This window comes from Micropterus dolomieu, linkage group LG04, assembly GCF_021292245.1.
Source record: "Micropterus dolomieu isolate WLL.071019.BEF.003 ecotype Adirondacks linkage group LG04, ASM2129224v1, whole genome shotgun sequence".
NCBI lineage: Eukaryota > Metazoa > Chordata > Actinopteri > Centrarchiformes > Centrarchidae > Micropterus > Micropterus dolomieu.
In genome coordinates, this window is record NC_060153.1 from 22,194,249 (window position 1) to 22,215,675 (window position 21,427).

At 40.1% G+C, this 21,427-nt stretch overlaps 1 protein-coding gene across 1 annotated transcript in view; it reads right to left on the minus strand.

Moving 5' to 3' along the window:
* Positions 1–21,427, minus strand: part of LOC123970438 (complement C3-like) — a 42,950-nt gene that overhangs the window by 5,941 nt on the left and 15,582 nt on the right. The window contains exons 8-21 of the mRNA XM_046048482.1: positions 18,629–18,758; positions 14,826–14,894; positions 7,579–7,776; positions 7,325–7,442; positions 6,900–6,988; positions 6,670–6,809; positions 3,577–3,792; positions 3,356–3,419; positions 3,170–3,259; positions 2,813–3,019; positions 2,600–2,675; positions 2,301–2,460; positions 2,081–2,176; positions 773–920 (exon numbers count right to left, since the gene is read on the minus strand). Coding sequence (XP_045904438.1) covers positions 773–920; positions 2,081–2,176; positions 2,301–2,460; positions 2,600–2,675; positions 2,813–3,019; positions 3,170–3,259; positions 3,356–3,419; positions 3,577–3,792; positions 6,670–6,809; positions 6,900–6,988; positions 7,325–7,442; positions 7,579–7,776; positions 14,826–14,894; positions 18,629–18,758 — 1,801 coding nt within the window. The remainder of the gene's footprint in view (positions 1–772; positions 921–2,080; positions 2,177–2,300; positions 2,461–2,599; positions 2,676–2,812; positions 3,020–3,169; positions 3,260–3,355; positions 3,420–3,576; positions 3,793–6,669; positions 6,810–6,899; positions 6,989–7,324; positions 7,443–7,578; positions 7,777–14,825; positions 14,895–18,628; positions 18,759–21,427) is intronic.

The window sequence follows — 21,427 nt, forward strand, 5'->3', positions numbered from 1 at the left end:
ACTACGTTAGGATTCACAACCTGCGTCAATTTGCTTCCTTTATTTCTTTTAGAATCATATTCTTTTCACAATAGCCGCCATTGTAAATAAGCTGTTCTTAATGACATGCCTGTAAAAGAGAATAAAAAAACAAGAATTTACATTGAACCCTGTTAATTTTGTGCCAACTTCTGTTTATTGTACGTTGTTGTTGCCATATAATCATTTTGTTTTGTCTTTTATTTATATATATATATATATATATATATCTCTATCTCCTTATTTACCCTTCACTTGTCTTTAACTTAGTTAGTAAATAAATATTCCATTTTAATCACAGGATGGTGTGTGTGTTCTGTTTATGATCCAGGTCACAGCTCAGAGAATTCATTCTTTAGATATGAGATTGATGTATTAATGTTGACTGATTATTAGTAACTAATTGTCTAATTACAATACTACAAGTCAAGGTTTCCTAGCTCTTTGTGCGGTGTTGAGGTGGTGCCTCCCTTTTTCAACGAATGCCTATTAAATTAATATGCCAAGTATTAATATTCACAATTTCAGAAACATAGTGTAGGTTCACTCTAAACGTTGTATTATTATTTTGTGGATGCGGGTCACTTAAGGGCCAGTTCACACTGGAGTCTGTTATGGGCCACATTTAAAAAGGTCTGTGAACAATCAAAAAATATATCTGCGTAATGAATTAAGCATTAAGGCCTGCAGTGGGAACATAGCCTTAGATACTTTATAGTTTCTCAGTATATAAGAATTGTTTTTTTGACAAAACCTGAGACAAACTTGAAGAGGATCTGTCGGTCTAGTTTGTTTTCATTTGCCAGGGCGTATGATGTAATAGCAGCAGCATATGAGTTGGTGAGGCTGTGCAGACGTCCTTCCAGGTAGGAAACTGCTTTTTCTATACTGCGTATGAAATTCTGAACAGAAGCAAAAGACATAAGTATAGATAGCAATTTTAAGGGGCTGAATGAGTGGCAGACATAAAAATTATTCCAGTATATTAATAGAGTTTTCATCCAACATTAGAACATTAACTTCACATCACATTCATGCATTGCAATATCAAAGAGAAAAAAGGGATACTGGACATCCAGCCGTGAGATAGGAATGGAGCTGTAAGAATCTGACAAAATATGATATGCACATAAGGAAAATGTATGAACCCGTCCAGCTCTGTTTATTTCAATTAAGCCAACATCCTTCCTTTACAGTAAGGACAGAACAGCACTGAGTCTGGGTGTAGAGAGGTGTGGATGATGTCTGGAAGGGGAACCGGACAGGGAGTATCAAAATACTATCAAATACTGACTCCACAATCCATTGGCATACAGATGTTATTGGCTTAAGCGTGGCCCACAAAGGCATCTTAACTCGGCATTACACACACATACACATACACACATACAGAGGCAATTAAGCATAAGTGTGGTTTGGCCGTAACATGAATTAAACTAATCAGAGTGTCATCTGCCATTCCCGTTGAAAACAGGTTTTGGATCTAGACACAGAAACAAAGTATGGGAGGATCAGTTTCTTTAACAGAATAAATAAGTGAGATTTAAATAATCAATGAAGTTATGCTGCTGTGCACAGCACATCTCTTCACCCTACTTCACCCACCCAAAACCATCCATCAGAATGTTAATTTTTATGACCCAGCCCACCCAATTATCCACGGATTATCTGCCAAGACAAAATAAAAATAAATTATTCTGATTTGGATTATTTTGATGTGGAAAGTCGCATTGACTGTGAAAATGGGCAGTTATATCCCAGTTGCCCTTTTCTGTAAAAGCATTGTGATTGTGGGGATATGTAAAAAATTGCAGGCTTTTGTTAATATTGCCTGGATTGTATTAGTGCACTAATTGTTAGAGAATGTAAAATACTGTAGTAATGTTTTAACCATTTTGAATGCTGGATATCATGTCTTTTCTCTGTGCTCATTTACTCATACTCACAACCCCTCGCTCTCCTAAATTGTAGAAATACTACTAACGGGTAAATAAGTGTTACGGGTAAAAAATAAAGAAGTGAGGGAAAAAGAGAAAACACTGCATGCAGGTGACATACTCACATCACTAGTGAAATTACATATTGTGCGTGTCTCCTGCATGGTAATAAGGCAGAAAGCTGTCATGGAGGCGTCTGAATCTGCGCCGCGCACATCACCCTATACATACACACACGTCATTACCATCATTGCCATTACAATCAAGAACATTAAATATAAGTTTGTTCATTTATAATGATAGTAAATAACAAGATAAAGAATGTATGTTCTTTTGTGCACGCACGATCATCTCTCCATGGATAATCGTTCCAGTTTCTTCAAACGAGCCGTCAGGTTTCTGTGCACTGAGAATTAGAAACTTGACAGCGTCACAGATGACGTCTCTTTGCACTGCCACCAGATTATAGGCCATGGCAAACACCTTGGCAACATAGGCTGTCAGCCTTAGAGAGGAGAATAGAAGGTACAATAGTTTTTAATTTGCTTCAGTTAAATAACCTATACATGAACTATATCGAATGTCATCACAGTTACTCAGAATCTAAGTTAAATGATTATGAGCTCATGCATGTTTTTCTTCACCAGATGCTACTTTTGTGATCTGGAAACACAGCAAAGGAGCCATCACTTTTACGATAGGCCATCTCATTCACATAACCTGGAAAAAACAAAACACACATTTTTACTGACTGCAATTTAACTCTATGGATCTTATCCATTGGATGCCTGTTTGAGTGCCTTGGTCTGGTATGTTTCTGGTTATCTGTGGTAATAAATACATCTTTGTGTGCCTACCCGTCTTGATGTGTTCGAGGGCTTCTTGTCGTTTCTCAAATCCTACAGTTTCCCACTGGTTGGTTTTGTCCAAATACGTGGTTGCAATGACAGGCAGCGTCATACTGGCTATGTTTTGCTCTCCACAACCTGAGGGCTGATTGATCAGAGTACCCATAGATTTCCCGTTAATGGCGTTCTCCACCAGTGCACTCATCTGCTCTCTTCCTGTGCGAACACAAGGACAGGATCAACAGGAGGAACAAAACAGGTCATTTTTAATCAGGAAAAACTGTCCTTTGCCACAATTAATAATACAGAGTTCATTGTTCAGGCACTGTGTATCAGATAACATGCTGGAAAAAAAGTATATCTCACCTGTCACGGAGATCTCTGTGCTAGTAGGTGTGTTTGGAACCAAATCTTTTTGAGGAATTTCACTGTTAATTATTTCCTCTTGTTTGCCATCTAAAGTTAGAAAGAGTTTTCAAGTTAGAGTATTAGCAAATGAAAAAACAGACACATTTTCTGTGTTTACTGCAGTTCCTAAACTGCTGAACTCACCTATGCCTTTCTTTGCAGGGTCAAGGGTTATAGTCTTCAGAGATTTTGTCAGTATGCCTTCAGGCTGGAAAAACAACAATTACACCTATCTGGAATCACTACTATTTTCAAGCAAATATTTTACAACATAGTTACAGCTTTAATGTTTGCACCACAACAGGAGACAGCTTTAACATGGCATACCAAGCTCCAAGCTGACTGTACGATTCTGTTTCTCTTACCACCACCAGCAGATTCTTCCTGATTCCATCAGTGAACAATTTGTTTTTAACAGCTGCTTTGACTTCAATGTGGAGTTGTCCTAACTTCATGGGAATAATGACAAAGGGTATAGACCGTGTGGTTTGGCTCCCAATTTCAACGTTGTCCTGACGATACCTCCCACGCCTAGAAGCTGAACTGCACACAGCCTGATTCTCAATCAGATCCACACGCACCTTGAAAAAGAGAAACCAAGACAAAGAAAGGTAATGGTCAAGATGTTAGCTTAGCTATTTAACTAGCTAATCAGCCAGCTTTAAGCAATGCCAAGCTGTGCTAACAATACTAAGATAAAATGAGTGTATGCTAAGGTTTTACATGAACAGAAGTCAAAACATATTAAAGTATTTTAGAGTAATTTAGGATTATAATACTTGGAAACAAAAGGCGTCTGTTACAAGCTGGAAAGTAATGGTCCATCTCGTCAGTTAGCTCATGTTATGCAATGTTAACGTTAAACTTGCCAAACAAGCACTGTTAGATTTGGCTAGGTAAGTTAACGTTACTGTAACAGAGTGACTGTGTTCAGGGAGAGAAAAGACGAGGAAACTCAAATAAGTGGCTTCACATGGACTGAGGGGCGGACACAGTGTTTAAAGGCATAGAGTTGAAGGTGGAGCAGCGGTGCTAAATACTTAACAAAAGCGTTCTTTGATTACTTAGTTTCAAAACTGAATCAAAAAAAAAAGAGTTGTTTTTTGGTTTGTCCGTTTTAAAACCAAAACAAATAAACAGAAAACAAAAAAAACAGACATCGGTTTTTGTTTCTCTGTTTTAAAACCAAAATGGAAAAATATTGATTTTGATATTAGTTACACTTGATAAACCTGCAGCAGATACACTTGGGCAATGGCGGTGCCTGATTAAATGTAATTAAGATGAGCTTGAACATCAACATAAGTGGGTTTTTATTTAGAAAAACAATATTATGTAGCTGCAGTACTGGAGGCTGCAGCTATACTGTATAATATATTATACTTATATAAGTATACTATACGTACTCATATATTATATGTACTCCTATACATTTTATTCAGTTGTACAATTGGACGCACCACACGTGTGAGGCCCTGCCCAATGTTTACTAGCTAATATGACACCGACTACAAACACATTGAAAATTAAGCTGATGAGCAGACTGAGATTGTGCTCTGGTTGATGCGCTTTAGGGTGCAACCCAGGAACAAATACAATCTTGAAAATAAAAATGTTACGGTTTCCTAAAGAAGAGGGGAGACGGTGAGCCTGAATCACCACTGTGTGGAGAGGCTTGGCAGCCAGGCAAGAATTCAAGGCTCTGTAGCACTCACTTCATTTCAAGTAACAAACTCATAATAAGTAACAAGCCTGTAATAGTTATACAGTACATTTGCTAATTAAATTGATAGTAGCATTGTATAAAGTAAAATATAGCCTACACTTTAGCTACACTTGAATCATTGTGATTCCTGTTTCAAACTGATGTGACAGCGTTACATTGCCTGAGTATTTTCTGTTGTAACTTAGCAAGATGAACAACGTAAAAGACACAAAATACTCAGGATGTAACAGTATCTAAATACATACTAAATACAGCAACCACAATACATATCACTTTACTTGCTATGCTGAGCGTTCTTGGGGGAAGTGTTTTCTGTATTTTTAAAATACAAAAATACTGACCACAATACTATTTTCATACAAGTAACAAACCATTTTATGAGTGCCATCAAATTAAAACGATTTTAATACATGTATCAGTATACCGCCCATCCCAGCCAGCAGGCTATGCTGCCCACAAGCCCCAGTTTATGTCTCATATAATCATGGTTTTTAAGCAATATCATAAAAGTATGCACTTTTTACAGAGGAATGTACATGTAACCACAATAGATATGGATGAACTGTTTCTGTCTTTTGTTTAATTTTAGGTGTGCTATCAGTGGACTCATGCCACCCAGATTATGTTCAATCAATATTCGCACACAAAAACACCACTGATGGTTCCCAGAAGTTGGAGCGGTACCAGAGGAGACAGTATCGTCCTTCTCTGGTTGAGTCCATCGATTCACCTTCCATAGAGGTCACCCATGCTGACCCTCAAGAAGGATACACTGTTGTGGGTACAAATCTGTCAATGGCAGATACTGACGTGCTACACAATGAAAACATTGAATTGAAGGGAAAACTGGCTTTACTGGAGAAGAAACTGGGATCTCTATTAAAACGCCTACAAGATTAAGTTTAGCGCATTCTGTCTGATTAGTCAACCGTGACGTGATCGGTCCATCCTGGACACACTGCTCCACAGTAACCAAAATCGTTCCCACATGACTACACACCTGCTCTGGACTTCACCAGACTTTGTCGCAAAGATCCAGGCGGAGTAGGGTGACCTGCTTCGATTTCCACGTAAATGACAAATTTCCTTTCGTGTAAGTTAGGATGCTTTTAACTTTCCCGGAATGAAAATGGTTATAGGCATCCAAGCCTTGAATACCTCTCTTGTATACACACACTCCCTCTCGACGAAGTATTCAAAAATATGTATCTGAGTGACCTTTGATAAATCACACGTCAAAATAGAATTCCGTTAACATTTCAGTCTCCACTGCTCATATCTACTTTAATACCAAACATTACAGTTTCATGCATTACTACAGCCTCAATGCAAGATGGTCACAGCAGGCCTTCCCATCACAATTAGTTTTATAATAATGTCAGCAGCGGATTACAGAAGTGAAAGCACTCACCTTTAAAACATCCATTAACAATGAAACGCACTGCACAGAAAAACTGTAACAGGTGACAGCCCCTTTCATACATATGAAAACATGATCCTCTTAGTGACAGCGCACAATGACATTTAAAATATGATTTTGATAATCTTTTCTGGAAAATTTTACAAATATGAGAGGGGTCATTAGACACTTGAGAGGCACGGAGAGCCCCTGCTGTGGCCTATCAGATTTCACAGGTGCCACATGCCACCCAATGCCACCCCCCAGACACGCCCCTGGCTATGCTGAAAGTGTTCTGTCCTGAAACATATGAAAAGAATAGCTCAGACTTACGTAGATAGGATCTGGACTGTAGTTGTGGAGTATTGCCTTAATTTCCAACTGCTCTCCACGGACAGCAGAGTAAGGCATCCTGAGATCAATAAAGAAGTCCTTCCGCACAATTACCTCTAATGGTTCGCCAACACAGATACCTTAGAGATGAATGGCCAATCAAACAAGAGCAAAAGAAAAGTATGGATCATGATAAGAGATTAGAGATTAGCATCTGTGGGTGTCCTCACCGTGAGTTCTTGAAAGACTGATGCCAGTGAACAGCCAGGTTGTGATTGAGTCTCTCAAAGGGAATGTTGTCTCATTTGATGTGGTGTCACTGAAATACACAAGAGCAGTCTTTCATTTTAAGATTTTAGTGGTGTCATGAATGAAGTTTAGTCAACCAACTCACATGGAAACTTTTGTGAATGTTGGATGCTACAGTATATAAACAACAGTCATCAGCATAGTTTCAGGTGATCTGTGTTGCAGAAGGCACGGCAGAAAAATGTCTTAAGTACCTCACCATGATTTAAAGGGTACGCTAGATATATGCTTTAGTGAGAGGAGTACACCATGTGGGTATAAAGGCAGACTGAATTTGGCTGACTAAACTAGTTCTCAGGAATCACTTCATTTATCTCTGTATTTTTTTGAGTTTTAGTTGACTCACCAGTTTGGTGTTTGTTGAGGGCAAGCAGGCAGTTTGATATGTGTCCACTGCCAACTTTCAGGAAAGTTTGTGCGAGAATTAAATTCATTGCTGTCCATGTAACTCGTAACATCCTCACCTAAGTGTCATTTGTAAAAATAAAATAAAAAAAAATAGTAAGTATTTTTCACTGGGTGGCAACTTCCCAATTTACCAGTGTGACTAATAAAAGTAACCAATGCTGCCTTTCCCTCCATCCCTTGTCCCCATCTTACTGCGTGCCAGTAGGAGGCTGTCATGCTTCCTCTCAGCTCGCTGGCTTTCCATCTCCTTGCAGCAGTGCAGAAAGGCTTCAACACACGCTGGACCGTCAATGATGTACTCGCTGCGCCTCTCACAATTATATGACAGGGGGGTGTCCTTCATGCCATCCAAACAGCAGTCACGTTGTTTTTTTTCTTTATATTGACTCACTTGAAAGGGGAGAGGTGAGATTTAAAACGTAATTACAACATTTTGGAGAAATACAAAAGCATTTTTGTATTTAAAAGAATATAAATGGAAATATTATTTTTATGTGTGGCATCCTGAATATTGATCTGTTTAACACCAATGGTTTTTCTGGGCTATCCAAAGCAGAGGTTTTCAAACTGTAAGGCATGTCTCTCCAGGGTGGTGCCAGTTAAATTGGGTTGCAGAGGGAGAAGTTGCAGGTGAAAACAATTATGAAGATTATTGGCAGACTTTCTGGGGAACACCAGGGCCAAGTTCACGGCTGGCAAATGTAGCAAAACGTTTATTTAAACTGAACCGGCCTTGGGTACTGCACTTCACTGCATTTTTATGTACACGTAGCTGCAGATTGGGTAACACCTCTGACACACCCACCAAAACCGAGAAAACATACAGATGCGGTCAGTTTAAATATATTGTACTCATCGTGGAAATGAATATCATGGCAAGATTGGGCTTTCAATGATTTCTTTGACCTGTTCTTTTTTCTGGGGCAAAATGATTGTACAACATACATATTTAATTTTTTTTAAATCATTTGGGTATTTCTTTAATCAAAATAGATCAAAAATTATACATACAGGGTCAAAAATATAAATACATTGGCGTGACAGCAAGAAGTCTGTATAATCAGAGACCCAGTGCAAAGTCATTTTTCTCCCTCTAATCAATGCGTTGTGGTCGACGATTTCTTTAGGGAATTGTGGAGGAAGTAGTACTTAAGTTTCTTTACTTAAGTAAAAGTACTAATATGAAATTGTAAAAATACTCCAGGACAAGTAAAAAGTCCTTCATTCAAAACCTTACTTAAGAAAAAGTATTATTCGTAACATTTCCTTAATGCATGAAAAGTAAAAGCACTTACTGTCCAGTAAAAGGTTCACATTTTATAAGATCATCAGATGTTTTTAGTATTGCTGTCCGGTTAGAACCACGTATCTCTAAAGACTGGACTTTACAATCATAGGTCCATGAGTAAACTGTGTATTTTCTGTTTAATACATATTATCATCTTCAGTTATTGCCACCTTCATTTCACCCTGTTACAGCTGAATAAATATGTTCAAAAATAGAATATAATAGTCTGTTGGCACTTTATCATTCATTAAGGAAATTCCAATTGTGTTGCTCTACAGAGGAGGCGGTTAGAAGGAGCAAATATTGGCACACTGGCATCCTGGCTAAATCTACATCTGTCCACTGCAGAGACACTATCCATAACCTGAAGGAGGAGCTAGTATACCTGAGTGTATTAGTATAATGTTATAACATTAAATAAAGTAAATAAATTATAATGTTCAGTTAATAGAATATCACTACATTATTGTAATTTCATATGACAGTATACTATTTTACCACTAGTTGAATAATAAATCCAGTTACAACAGTTTAATTTTTGTGGCTCATTTTTATTCATTAAATCCCTGTGCAAGCAAAAGGCTCTACATTGGTCTCTAATTTGTTAATGCTAAGTACTAATTTGTAATAATGATATTGTTCAACATTTAAAGATTTGCTGTAGCACATCAAACTTTTTTAATGTCCCACCCCATCCGGGCTGTGATTGGTCGGTTGATGAAAAATGACACTGACAAGCACGTTGGCTTTATGGAAAGTTGAACATGTTGAACAACAAAAGGCACCAGTACAGCTAACGTTAAATGTCCCGCAAGCCAAACACAAACCTTCCTTATCTTCTCCCTGTTTTCTTCTGTCTGACCACTTCAGCTACCAACGACGCTGAGCAACCGGCCCACGGGCATCTCTCTCTGTGCTCCGGTGACAAGTCCGACTATGTTTTGAACGATTAGCAGCAGGGCGGGGAGGGGGTTATGGTAGGTTGTTGTCTTAAACGTTACTCGCACACTGCTCATAAATAATTTTTCTGATTACATGTATCTGTTTTTAGAAGCACATGCGAGAGCCCGGTGTGAGCGGAGATAATGAGCAGACTGCAGCACAGGCAGAAAAGAGGCACACACATTTTTTCTGCTTTATTAAATCGCACCCTTTTTGAGGTTATGTAATCGCACTTGACACATGATTGTGTTTAGATTAATTGTGCAGCCCCAGATTTTAATGATATTTTTTTCTTTTTGGGAAGGGTTTGCTCAATTTAAAAGGGATAGTGGACCACCATGTCTCACAAATGTTGGCTGGTAACACATTTTGTTTAATCTTACACAATCAGGGGCCAAGTAACCTTAACTCTACACAGTGCTTGGCCTATCAAAAAACAGTCCCATAGTTCCTCCCCATCAAGTTCCTGTTACCAGGTAAATTACCAGGTAAAATCAGTTTCAGCTAACAGCAATATAAGTCGTACACTCCCACCAATCTTTTAGTAACTAATTTATTACTGAAACTTGGTTGAATGTAAGTGATTGCACTTTATTGATTGAAGCCACACTTTAAACACCTTTGAAGCAGTGAGTTTTCTGGTATACTGTAAGGCTCCTTTGCTTTTGTGTCCTAGTCTACAGATCCGCTAAACTGAACCAAGATGGCATCCAGGAATTCTCAGGTCTTTCATTGTACCTTAATACTACCAAATTGTAATTTTAACATTGTGATTTTAACACCTATATTCTTGTCTGTTTATTTTTCTCTTTGGATGAAGCTCAGTCATTCATGGATAAGTGACATTGCACACATCCTACGGACAGCTACAGCCAGATAAGCCCAACTATTCGCCTAAATTTTGGAGTACAAACCCAAACTCCACATCACTTGCCAACCTGTCTCCATCCCTGCATTATTCTTTCTGTTGTTTGTTAATAAATCTCTTGAACTCACCAGCAATGTCTCAGATCTACTCTTGTGTCCAAGCCAGATTCCTGGCAATGCAGCTCACTGAGTCTTTTAACCTAACTTAATGTGTTAATAAGTCTACTCATGTAAAGGGCGAAACCTCTTGAATTTGTACTCTCAATTGGCTTGCAACATATATTTCAAAGCCGTCCTCTTCACTCAGTTTTCGCATATTTAATGTAACCTCTGCAACCAAATTCTCTGAGGCTTTCCTTGCCACCCACTGTGATTTACAGTGCCTGTCATAATAGGGGCACTGACGAGATAGTAACTCATTTTAACCCAACCTCAAACTCTTCCGTGGCTCAATGACACAACTTGACACAAGAGAATGCAGATGTAGCAAAATATTTTCAACCTCAAAAAGGGTTCAGAATGCCAGAAAGGTTAAGAGCCCCTGCTCTACATGCTTGCATTAGGCCATATACGGCATTTTGCTATAACCTTATGGCCAACTGTCGGTCATAATGTAGGACTCCCATTTGCCGCTAAAACAGCCCTGACCCGTTGAGGCATGGACTCAACTGTGTATTCACTGTGTGGTCTGACACCTTTCTATCAGAACCAGCAGTGACAAACTCCCAAAGTACAGACAGCATATTAAGTGTCCCACCAGGGACACTAATACACTGGACCACTGCTACACAACATTAAAGGATGCCTATCGCTCTGTTCCCCGTGCAGCCTTGGGACTCTCTGATTACTGTCTGGTACATCTTCCCCCAACATACAGGCAAAAACTGAAATCTCCTAAACCTGTTGTAAAGACTATGAAAAGATGGACCAACGAGTCAAAGCTGGAGTTACAGGCCTGCTTTGACTGTACTAACTGGAGTGTTTTTGAGGCTGCAGCCACTGACCTGGACGAACTAACTGACACTGTGACATCTTACATCAGTTTTTGTGAGGACATGTGTGTGCCGACTAAAACCCTGGTTCACAGCGAAACTCAGGAACACTCTGACTAAGGAGGTCAAAGCAGCGAAGAGATGCTACGCTGAAAAACTAAATAACAGCTTTGCAGCCAACGACCCTGCGTCAGTGTGGAGAGACACTCACCAACAACAAGAGACCATCCCCCAACACTGCTGGTACTCAACAACTGGCAGACGAGCTGAATGGCTTTTATTGTAGGTTTGAAAAGCCCACAGTCACACCTCTCCCTAGCTCCAACACCTTCTTCAAACAGGCACCGTCCCCCTCTGACACACTGCCACCCCCCTTCTCTGACCCCTCACCTGCACTGAAGATCTGTGAAGAGGAAGTGAGCCATCTCTTGCAAAGGCAGAAGATCAGGAAGGCTCCTGGCCCCGACGGTGTGTTTCCATCCTGCCTGAAAATCTGTGCAGACCAGCTGGCCCCCATCTTCACTCAACAGATCACTGGAGCTGTGTGTAGTTCCCTCCTGCTTCAAACGCCCCACGGTCATCACGGTCCCCAAATAACCCTCCATCTCTGGACTAAATGACTACAGGCCCGTCGCCCTGACAACAGTAGTCATGAAGTCCTTTGAAAGACTGGTGTTGGCCCACCTGAAGCACATTACAGGGCCCTTGCTGGACCCCTGCAGTTTGCCTACAGGGCTAAGAGGTCAGTGGATGACGCTGTCAACTTGGGTCTGCATCACATCCTGCAACACCTCGACTCTCCAGGGACATATGCTAGGATCCTGTTTGTGGACTTCAGCTCGGCGTTCAACACCATCATCCCGGACATCCTCAGCACCAGACTCACCCAGCTCACTGTGCCAGCCTCCACCTGTCAGTGGATCACAAACTTCCTGACAGTCAGCAGGTGAGGCTGGGGAACATCACATCCAGCACCCGGACTATTAGCACTGGCGTCCACCAGGGGTGCGTGCTCTCCCCACTGCTCTTCTCCCTCTACACCAACAACTGCACCTCAGGAGACCCATCTGTCAAACTCCTGAATGGTCATCGGCCTCATCCGGGACGGTGATGAGTCAGTTGATCAGCTGGCTCTCTGGTGCGTTCAGAACAACCTGGAGCTTAACACGCACAAAAATGTGGAGATGACCGTGGACTTCAGGAGGAGCCCCCCCACTCTGTCCCCTATCATCATACTCAACAGCCCTGTGTCTGCTGTGGAATCCTTCAGGTTTCTGGGTTCCACTATATCCCAGGACCTGAAGTGGGAGCCCAACACGGACACGATCACCAAGAAGGCCCAGCAGAGGATGTACTTCCTGCGTCAGCTTAGGAAGCTCAACCTGCCTAAGTAGCTGCTGATCCACTTTTACACAGCCATCATCCAGTCTGTCCTCTGCACGTCCATCACTGTCTGGTTTGGATCTGCCACCAAAAAGGACAGGAGCAGACTACAACAGACAGTCAGGACTGCAGAAAAGATAATCGGTGCCAACCTGCCCTCCATTCAGGACTTATACATTTCCAGAATCAGGAAACGGGCAGGAAGCATCACTGCAGATCCATCTCACCCCGGACACAACCTGTTCCAGCTTCTCCCCTCTGGTAGGCACTACAGAGCACTGTATGCCAAAACCAACAGACTTAGGAACAGTATCTTCCCACAAGCCATCACTCTGATGAACCGCTGATTTCTGACTCACGGTGTCAGGAACAATTCTTGTTCAATAACCCAGTAAACTCTGTCTCTAATCGGCCACCTGTTTACTGGCCAACACTTATTTATTCACCATTCTCTATTTCAGTGCTGTTCATACCGTTTTATTGTCATATTGTAGATACTGTATACCAAATCCACCTACCTCAAGTCATAACTCCTGCACAAAATACTTATACTTATTTATTCCAGCATCCTTTGCACTACGCTTCATTGTACTGTGTACATGTATGCATGTATATATACCTGTATATCACATACACCTCCGACATGTACATACACCTGCATCCTTTGTACTCTGCTCACTGCACTATTTGTCAATATGTCTATATTGTTTTTGTTCATAGCGTGTATGTTTGTATTGTATATACTGAAGTTTTGTATTTTTGTATGAGTGAGCAATGTACAATCCAGAGTCAAATTCCTCGTATATGTACACATACCTAGCAATAAAGCTGATTCTGACTTTTTCCACAAAAATCACAATTTGGCACTCAAAGTCGCTCAAATCCTTATGCTTGCCCATTTTTCTTGCTTCTAACAAAATGTTCATTTGCTGCCTAATGCACCCCACCCACTGACAGGCGCCACGGTAATCAATGTTTTTCACTTCAACTGTCAGTGTTCATAATGTTATGGCTGATCGATGTAATTTGTAAGCATTATGTTTCTTTTCACAGCTATGCTGCAAACACACACACAGTTACATCAAACCTTAAGATATAATGATCCCAACTGCGTCAATACTCTCAGAAACTGTCTCATGGACATAAATGTGGGATGTCCAAAAGCCTTCCTTAGTTGAATTATAAGCACAACTTAAATATTCTTATTTGGGAAGCCCAACACAAAACATCTTTTTGTACATTATGTAGGGGACTTATTCATTTGATATAAAGCCTGTAGCCACGAACCTAGGTGTGCTTTTGACAGTTATCTGACTTTAGATGAGCATGTAAAGAGAATTATGCAATCCTGCTTCCTTCAACTCAGAAACATATCAAAAATCAAGCTCAGTTAAAAATCAGTCTCAATTCTCCAGCTTATTCAGAATGCTGTAGCTAGATTTTACACTGGCACTAAACATAGCCAGCCAGTAAGATTTAGAATTGTTTTCAAGATCCTACTGATTACTTAGCAGAAAAGTCTACCCCTAATTATATTGCTGACCTTTTAACTCTTCATGAGCTGGAATGCATCCTGAGTTCCACAGGCAAGGGCATTTTGGTTTTTCCACAGTCCAGGCTCTACACTATAGGTGAATGTGAATTCTCTATTAAGGTGCCTGTAATTTGGAATGGCCTGCCTGAGGAAATCTGTTTTATCTTTTAAATACATTCTAAGGTTTGATCTGTTCTTAATAGAATCTCTGTGTTTTTAGCTGTATCAGCTGTATTAATGCTGTTTTGGGGTTCACTATATTTAAAGGCCCTGTAAATAGTGTTTTTAGAAAAGTGCAATACAAATAACGTTAATTTTATTTATGTTTTAATGAGGGAAATATAGTAGTTATTTTTATTAATTCATAAAATATGACTATAAACACAACCGCTAGTGGTTATAACATTATAAAATTTATATTTGTAATTCTTACCTAAGGTAGTTCTGACCTCCATTATAGTGTTAGATCGTTTCCTCCTGGTGGGAGTTGGACATTTCAATTCTGGAAATGCAAACAGAGAAAATCTTTATTAGTTCTTATTATTAATTGGAAAAATTAATTCTGTTTTAGGCTTTGTGAAGCTAATAATTTTGCATGGAACACAGCTACCTCAAAAATAACAGTACTAACAAGACTGATTTTGTAAAGGGAACCAGAGGTTTTGGTTTCAGGTTGAATCAGTGCTGAGAGTTTGGTTGTGTGTGTAGTCCTTACTTAAGTGAAATGTCAGTGCAGCTTAAGCTTTGGCTTGCTTAACATTGTTGTTAATTACTGCTCACACTGCACTCACCTAATGCTGAGAGTCTACTGGCAGCATCTTATTTTGTGACCTGCTGGTGTACTTGCTCACACCACTGTGTAGGAACCATGAAGGCTATGAATTCATGTTCCATGTAAACATAATTATATGTTCCACACCGCAACGACACATAACAGGGTAATGGATAATAAGCTACTGTATGTGTGTAGGTGAGGCCTAGATTTCACAAAAGAAAGCCTTTAATGATAAACACCCTCAAAAGAAAGCAAAGCAAGGATACCTTGAACCAACCCATACATATAATTGAGATCAGGACCAATCGAAGCATTTTTTCCATTAACAGGAATCAGCCTTGAATCCAGATGTTTACTCTTGGTATGATAGCTGTCAAAAATTCCCAACTATCCTCTGTTTAAACCTGTCCACACAGCATTGTGAGCATGTTATATTTTCTTAAAGGGGCATTATGTAGTTTTCAGCAGCCACTAGTGGTGCGGTTCTAAGATTGCAACCAGGTGTATGCTCGTACCCTTGCTCGCTTGAACTCATGAGCGAGCATAATCCGAAAGACAACCGCTTTCATACAGAAATCCCACAATAAAACGCAGAAACACTAGCATGCAAGCTGTGGCTTTTCTCCAGACATCTTCAAGGGAACAGAGTACTTTAACGTTCCCGGCTCAGAGGCAGATCAACATGCATTCACGCAGCGAGCTGCATATTGGCACAATCCTCCTAATAAAATGCAGAGTGACTGCAACTATAGAAAGACAGGGAGAACCGACAGAGCTGGAAACTCAGGTAAACTTCCACTGCAACGTTACAGTAATATTTTTATCAGCTTGAGGTTGAGAACTAATCCATGCTCGTTACATGATAGTTACATTTACTACATCGTTAGCTGGTCTGCTGCTATTCAGTAACTATCTGTGTATCTTTCACCGGAGGCTCAGCAATGATGATAATGATGATAATGAAAAGGTTAGGGTGCTGGACTGAATGTTATAAAGTGTGACACAATCTCGTTTTAACAGTTAAACCGCAGTAAGTAACTTAAGTCTGTAAGTCACAGCGACTGAGAGGCTGTGTACTCGAGTATCAGTAAAACCACAATAAATCTAAATTGAACGTTACGAAGCCAACAGCTGTGGATCCATGCTAGATAGCCTCTTCCCTGTATCACTATAAGGTTAGGCTAGTAAACAAATTGCTCCACATTTGCTTTGCACAGTTCCATCCATTTGTGCAAGCAAAAATCAACACTTTGATATGATACCGGTGGTAGACAGGATAGTAATATGGGTCGTGTTAGCTGGTGAAGTAATGTGTAAAGCAATACAACTTTGCATCGGTAAACATTAGCAATGGCTCTCTACATGACTTTCTGGTGTGACTCTTTTTACCCGACATCATCTGAATCTCATTTGGTCTGACAGGCTTCATCACATAAACCTTTGTTTTTTTTTTATCCTTACAAGTTTATGTTGGAGTCAATGTATTATGGTGTTAGTGTTAGGGTGACCAGACGTCCCCGTCCCTGGTTTTGGTGGCCTGTCCCCGGAAATGTCCCTGTTTTTAACTGTGTGTTAATCATAGCTGAAATCAGATTTTACGTGGCCAGAAAGACTGGACAGCAGAGCCTACAGGTGCCGAAAAGTGATTGTCCACTGAAAGCTAATTGCCATCCGAGGGAGCATGCGCAGCATGTTAAAGCTGTATCGGCTGGGAATCCACTGACTCTGTCTACGTTACGGCTGCGCCACGGTTTTGATGCGTCCATAGCTCTGCGTCAAAGTCCACTGGAAGCGTCTCACAAGCGTTTCAGTAGCAATTGACTTGTTATTAATTTGTCATTTTCGTGCTTCTACTACCTTCTTCACAGCTCTGTGTGACCCCGTTTCGTTCCATCAACTTCAGGCTGCATTTCCCACAGGGAGCATTTCAAAATCAGAGCGTTTTGCCTGCCTGACTTTGCTGACGTTTAGATTTTGTTAATTTGGTAACCAGTGTTTGCATTTTGTGCTTCTACTATGATTAAATAGACTTAATACCATAAATTGGTGCAGAAATGTCTCTAGAATGCAGGAAATCAAGAGCTTTATGCTCTAACTGCCCAATTTAATAGCCTATTTCATCAATGAATATTTCTTCTAAATAGCATTGGAGTATCTTGTTGTCTTGTTCTGGTTACTCCAATATTGTGCATTGTCAAGTCTTGTGGGCTAAGTGTTTCATCACACCCCTGTGTATGAGCCCTTAAATGTCCCCACCACTTTTCAACACAAAGTGACGCCCTTGTGGATCAAACAGATATAACGAGCATATAAACATTTTATGTCCGTCGTAATATCAAAGTTATGTCTTTGTGAAACTTTACCGTTTCTTTTAACGGAATAATCACAATGTGGCTGAATAAGTGTTTGCAGTTTACTTGCCAGAAAGTGATTGCAGCTTTTACTTGACTGAAAGGTAGTTTCTGCCTCAAAATTACTTAATTTCATTTAGAAGAGTTATATTTGACAGTTTTTAAAACAAAAATCTTCCCCCTTTTTTATTTTGTATTTAAAAACATATTTTTTAATGACGTACTGACCATCAAACCAAAAACGTCCCCGGTATTCATTTCAGAAATCTGGTCACCTTAGTTAGTGTACTGCATGTCGCTGCTGTGTCATCAGAGAGCGGTTGCACACACAGAGCGGAATCTGACCCGGTGTCCTCACATTAAAAGCAGAATAGTGGCTGATGCAAGCAACAGAGAAAACAGGCGTGTGCTTCATTTCTAAGTGAGTTTTGAGCCCATTGACAATAAGGAAATGAAAATTTTATTTATTAATAAGTAATTTCATTGAAAAACTTGCTAGGGTGCACACCTGTCCCCAGTTTGCAATCAGCGGGAGCGCAGGAGCCGGTATAAGGAGCAGAGAGCAGGCAGACTGGGTGTGGAGAGTGTGGAGCGCAGACAGCATGGAGAGCTGGGTGAAACTGCAGTGTAGCGAGTGACAAGTCTGAACCTCGTGGTGGGGTTCACTCCCTCAGTGGAGGGAGGGAGGGTGGGTGGTATTCATTATTGTATTTTATGTTATTTTCTCATTCGTGGCATTTGTTTTCCTGTGAGCTGCCCTTCTAGTTTGCAGTTTGCTGACGTGTTGTCCCAACAGTATCCGGACTGGGCGCTTCCTCGTTTTTGGGAAGTTGTTTTTTGTAGACCATCCCTGAGGGTACCTTAGCACTTTTCTTTATTGTAAATAAAACGCCAAATGTACTGTAAAATCCGTCTCCTGGCTTCCTTCAACCTGGAATGATTTATTATTGTCACTAACCTCCTCCTCCCCTGGATTTTCCACTGGAGGTTCGTAACATTGCCTAATTTGGATTTTCTCTTTCCAGAATGTGAGAAGACAGCTTTAAGCAGTAAACCAAAATACAAGGCTGAAGAGTGAAATAACTGAGATGCTGAGTGAAGAAGTTTCACCTTGTCTGTAGGGGGTCCCAGAACCCCTGCTGGACTCAAACAACAGCCCAGCATCATAAAACACACTCATACTGTCCCTCCCTCCACCAGGTGTGCAGCCAGTATCGTACTTCTCCACGATATCCCATACCTGGGTGGAAATCATACACACACAGTAAAAGATCCATTATGATACAGCATCAGGATATCTACTTATACAATTATGATGGAAAACACTACCTCACTGTCTTGAACTCACCCCTGCCATGTCCACTATGTTACAATTTTTTTCTTTCTGGTTTAGCTCACAAGCTAACAAGCTCACTGGGGGGGTTACTTTTAACTAACCCTGACCATAACCCTACTTAAACTAATCTCCTGCTAAATATTTTTCATTTCATTCATGACGCTAAGCACGCTGCTAAGGCAACAATATAGAAATTATTTTATTTATGTAGCCAAGTGAACCAGGGATAAAGAGTTCAATATTGTTATGTGGGGTATAATGTTTTGTAATTGCTGGTGGGATTATTTCAGCGATAACGTTCCTCTCTATTTAATGGCATTGTCATTTTGAGAGTAGTACATGGGACTGATCGCGCAAGAGGGTACAGTTACCGACAGGACACGGGGAAAACGAAAGTGTCGGGCCTGCGCTGTAGAGTAATGGCAAGATATCTCCATAAACCATGCTGAGAAGAGACTGTGACTGTGGGGACAGCGTGAGTGACAACAAAGTGTATTTACAAACAAAATCACATTATATTAGTGTAAAGTGACGCTACTTTTCTGCTGACTTAGAGGGAAGATACACGCGCAGAGTTCCTGGTGTGTGTGTGTTGTGGGCGAGTACTGGGGGCGCACACTGCACTTCAGAAGACTGAGTTACATAAAATATTAATTCTGAGTTCCTGTACAAAGTGCTGGGCAAATTATATTTTATGTGTATGGATGTATTTTATGTTTTCTGGTAAATTTTACCTTGAGTTTATGACCTTGTGCATTGTGTGGCTAAATTTATGTATTTATATTTGTGTTGTTTTTTTTCTCTATTTAAAAAAAGGCTACTACTGTTGTCTAGATTTTGTTGTTTTCTAGACTTGACTGTTTTTTGTAGATTTTGTTGTTGAGATTTTAGGTCTAGAGTTTACTGTTTAGAGTCCCTGTTTAGAAGTAACTGAAGTCTACCAGAATGAGTATAAACTAGTTTATGGCAGCTGTGTACATATTGTGGTGTGGTTTAGGGGTACTATCGTATACTGTTAAATCAAATAGTTGTAATCAGATGCAATAAGTAAATGACAAGTGAGAAAGTAATTCCTGTGTTTTGTATAACAGCCAACTGCCTTAAATCCATGACTTTATATGATGCTGTCCTCGCTTGAGTCCAATCGGGGAGTAAAAACCCATAAAATGTATTGTGTGTTTGGCCTCATCATTCCTGGCCTGGCCACATTTATATGGCACATTTGAAACAAACTGTTACAAAGTATACAGACATATGTATGCACGATACACAGACAAAGATTAAAGCATACTATAAAAATAAACAAAACTAAAAGCAAACAGAGTGCTTATAAAAAGGCTAACCTGTAGAACATTTAAGTAATTAAATATCTTTCAAGGGAATTACTGATCTCCAACACACAGCCTAACTAGCTAACATTACCATTAAGTGAGCAAGGTTTAGTAATCAGAATGAACACCAGTATCAATGCCAGGGGGAAACCAGGGAAGAAGACAAGACAGCATAGGCTACTCCTATAATTCACTGATTTATACTAACTTTAAAACTTTTACCTGTTTAACAAAGATTTTTATTTGGGAACTACATAAAATAAAAGCACATTAAAAGCAAGTACTATAACCACAACTGTACACTAACAATGTAATGTCTATTTATAATAATAAAGCAACAGCCCCCTTTCCTACTACTTCTGTAGTTTATTTTTCAAAATATTAATAGGCTAACTTAGTGAAGAATTTTCTGTAGGCTACAGCAGAGCCAGATGTTCCTTGGTGTACTTTAAACCATTACTCATTACTAATAAGTTTTTTAAAGCTGGGTCTCCGACATTGCCAGCGTTGTGTTGGACAGATTTGTGCTAAGAGCGAAAGAGAGCGAGAGACGAGCGAGATGTGCTGCGCGAATGCGCTATGGCGCTGATCTGCAATCAAATACGATTTTAAATAGGCCTAGTAAAAAAATGTATTGATTTCAGTAGCCTACGTGGCGCTCAGTGTACGGGCCATCACAAATAAAACTTATAAGAAACACTACCTTTCCTCTGTCACTGCTGCTCTGTTGTTGTTGCTGCAGTGGTCTGTGTAACTGGGACCAGAGGGCTCTGTGGGTGTGACTGGCTGACAGGTCTAACCCCTGCGGGCGCTTGTGGAGCTTCTCAACCCCCCCCCAAAAAGCACATTTTAAATTTGCCATTCAAGTTCTACACAGTTGATTTCTCACCTCAAACTGCCCAAAAGTGTATTTAGTGATTAAATAGCGTATAAAACTTGTAAAAACAAAATGCCGTTTTGCCATTTCTCTGTTAGTTTCTGCTGCATGAAAGCTTTTTCTTTATGAGTAGTTTAACAGTCAAGCAGTCATGGCAGACTGTAGAAGCGCTTCCTGTAGTGCGTTACAGTTAGAAATTAACAACCAGAAATGTCCTTAATAAGAAGATTGCTAATTTTTATAGTCGACATCGTCGATTACATGGAGTAATCGTTGCAGCCCTAATATCATGTCATTTCAAGGGCTGATAGAGTTGTTTGAATGAATCTAAGAATAGAAGCAAAGTGTGTGGTTGTCCAAAGGTG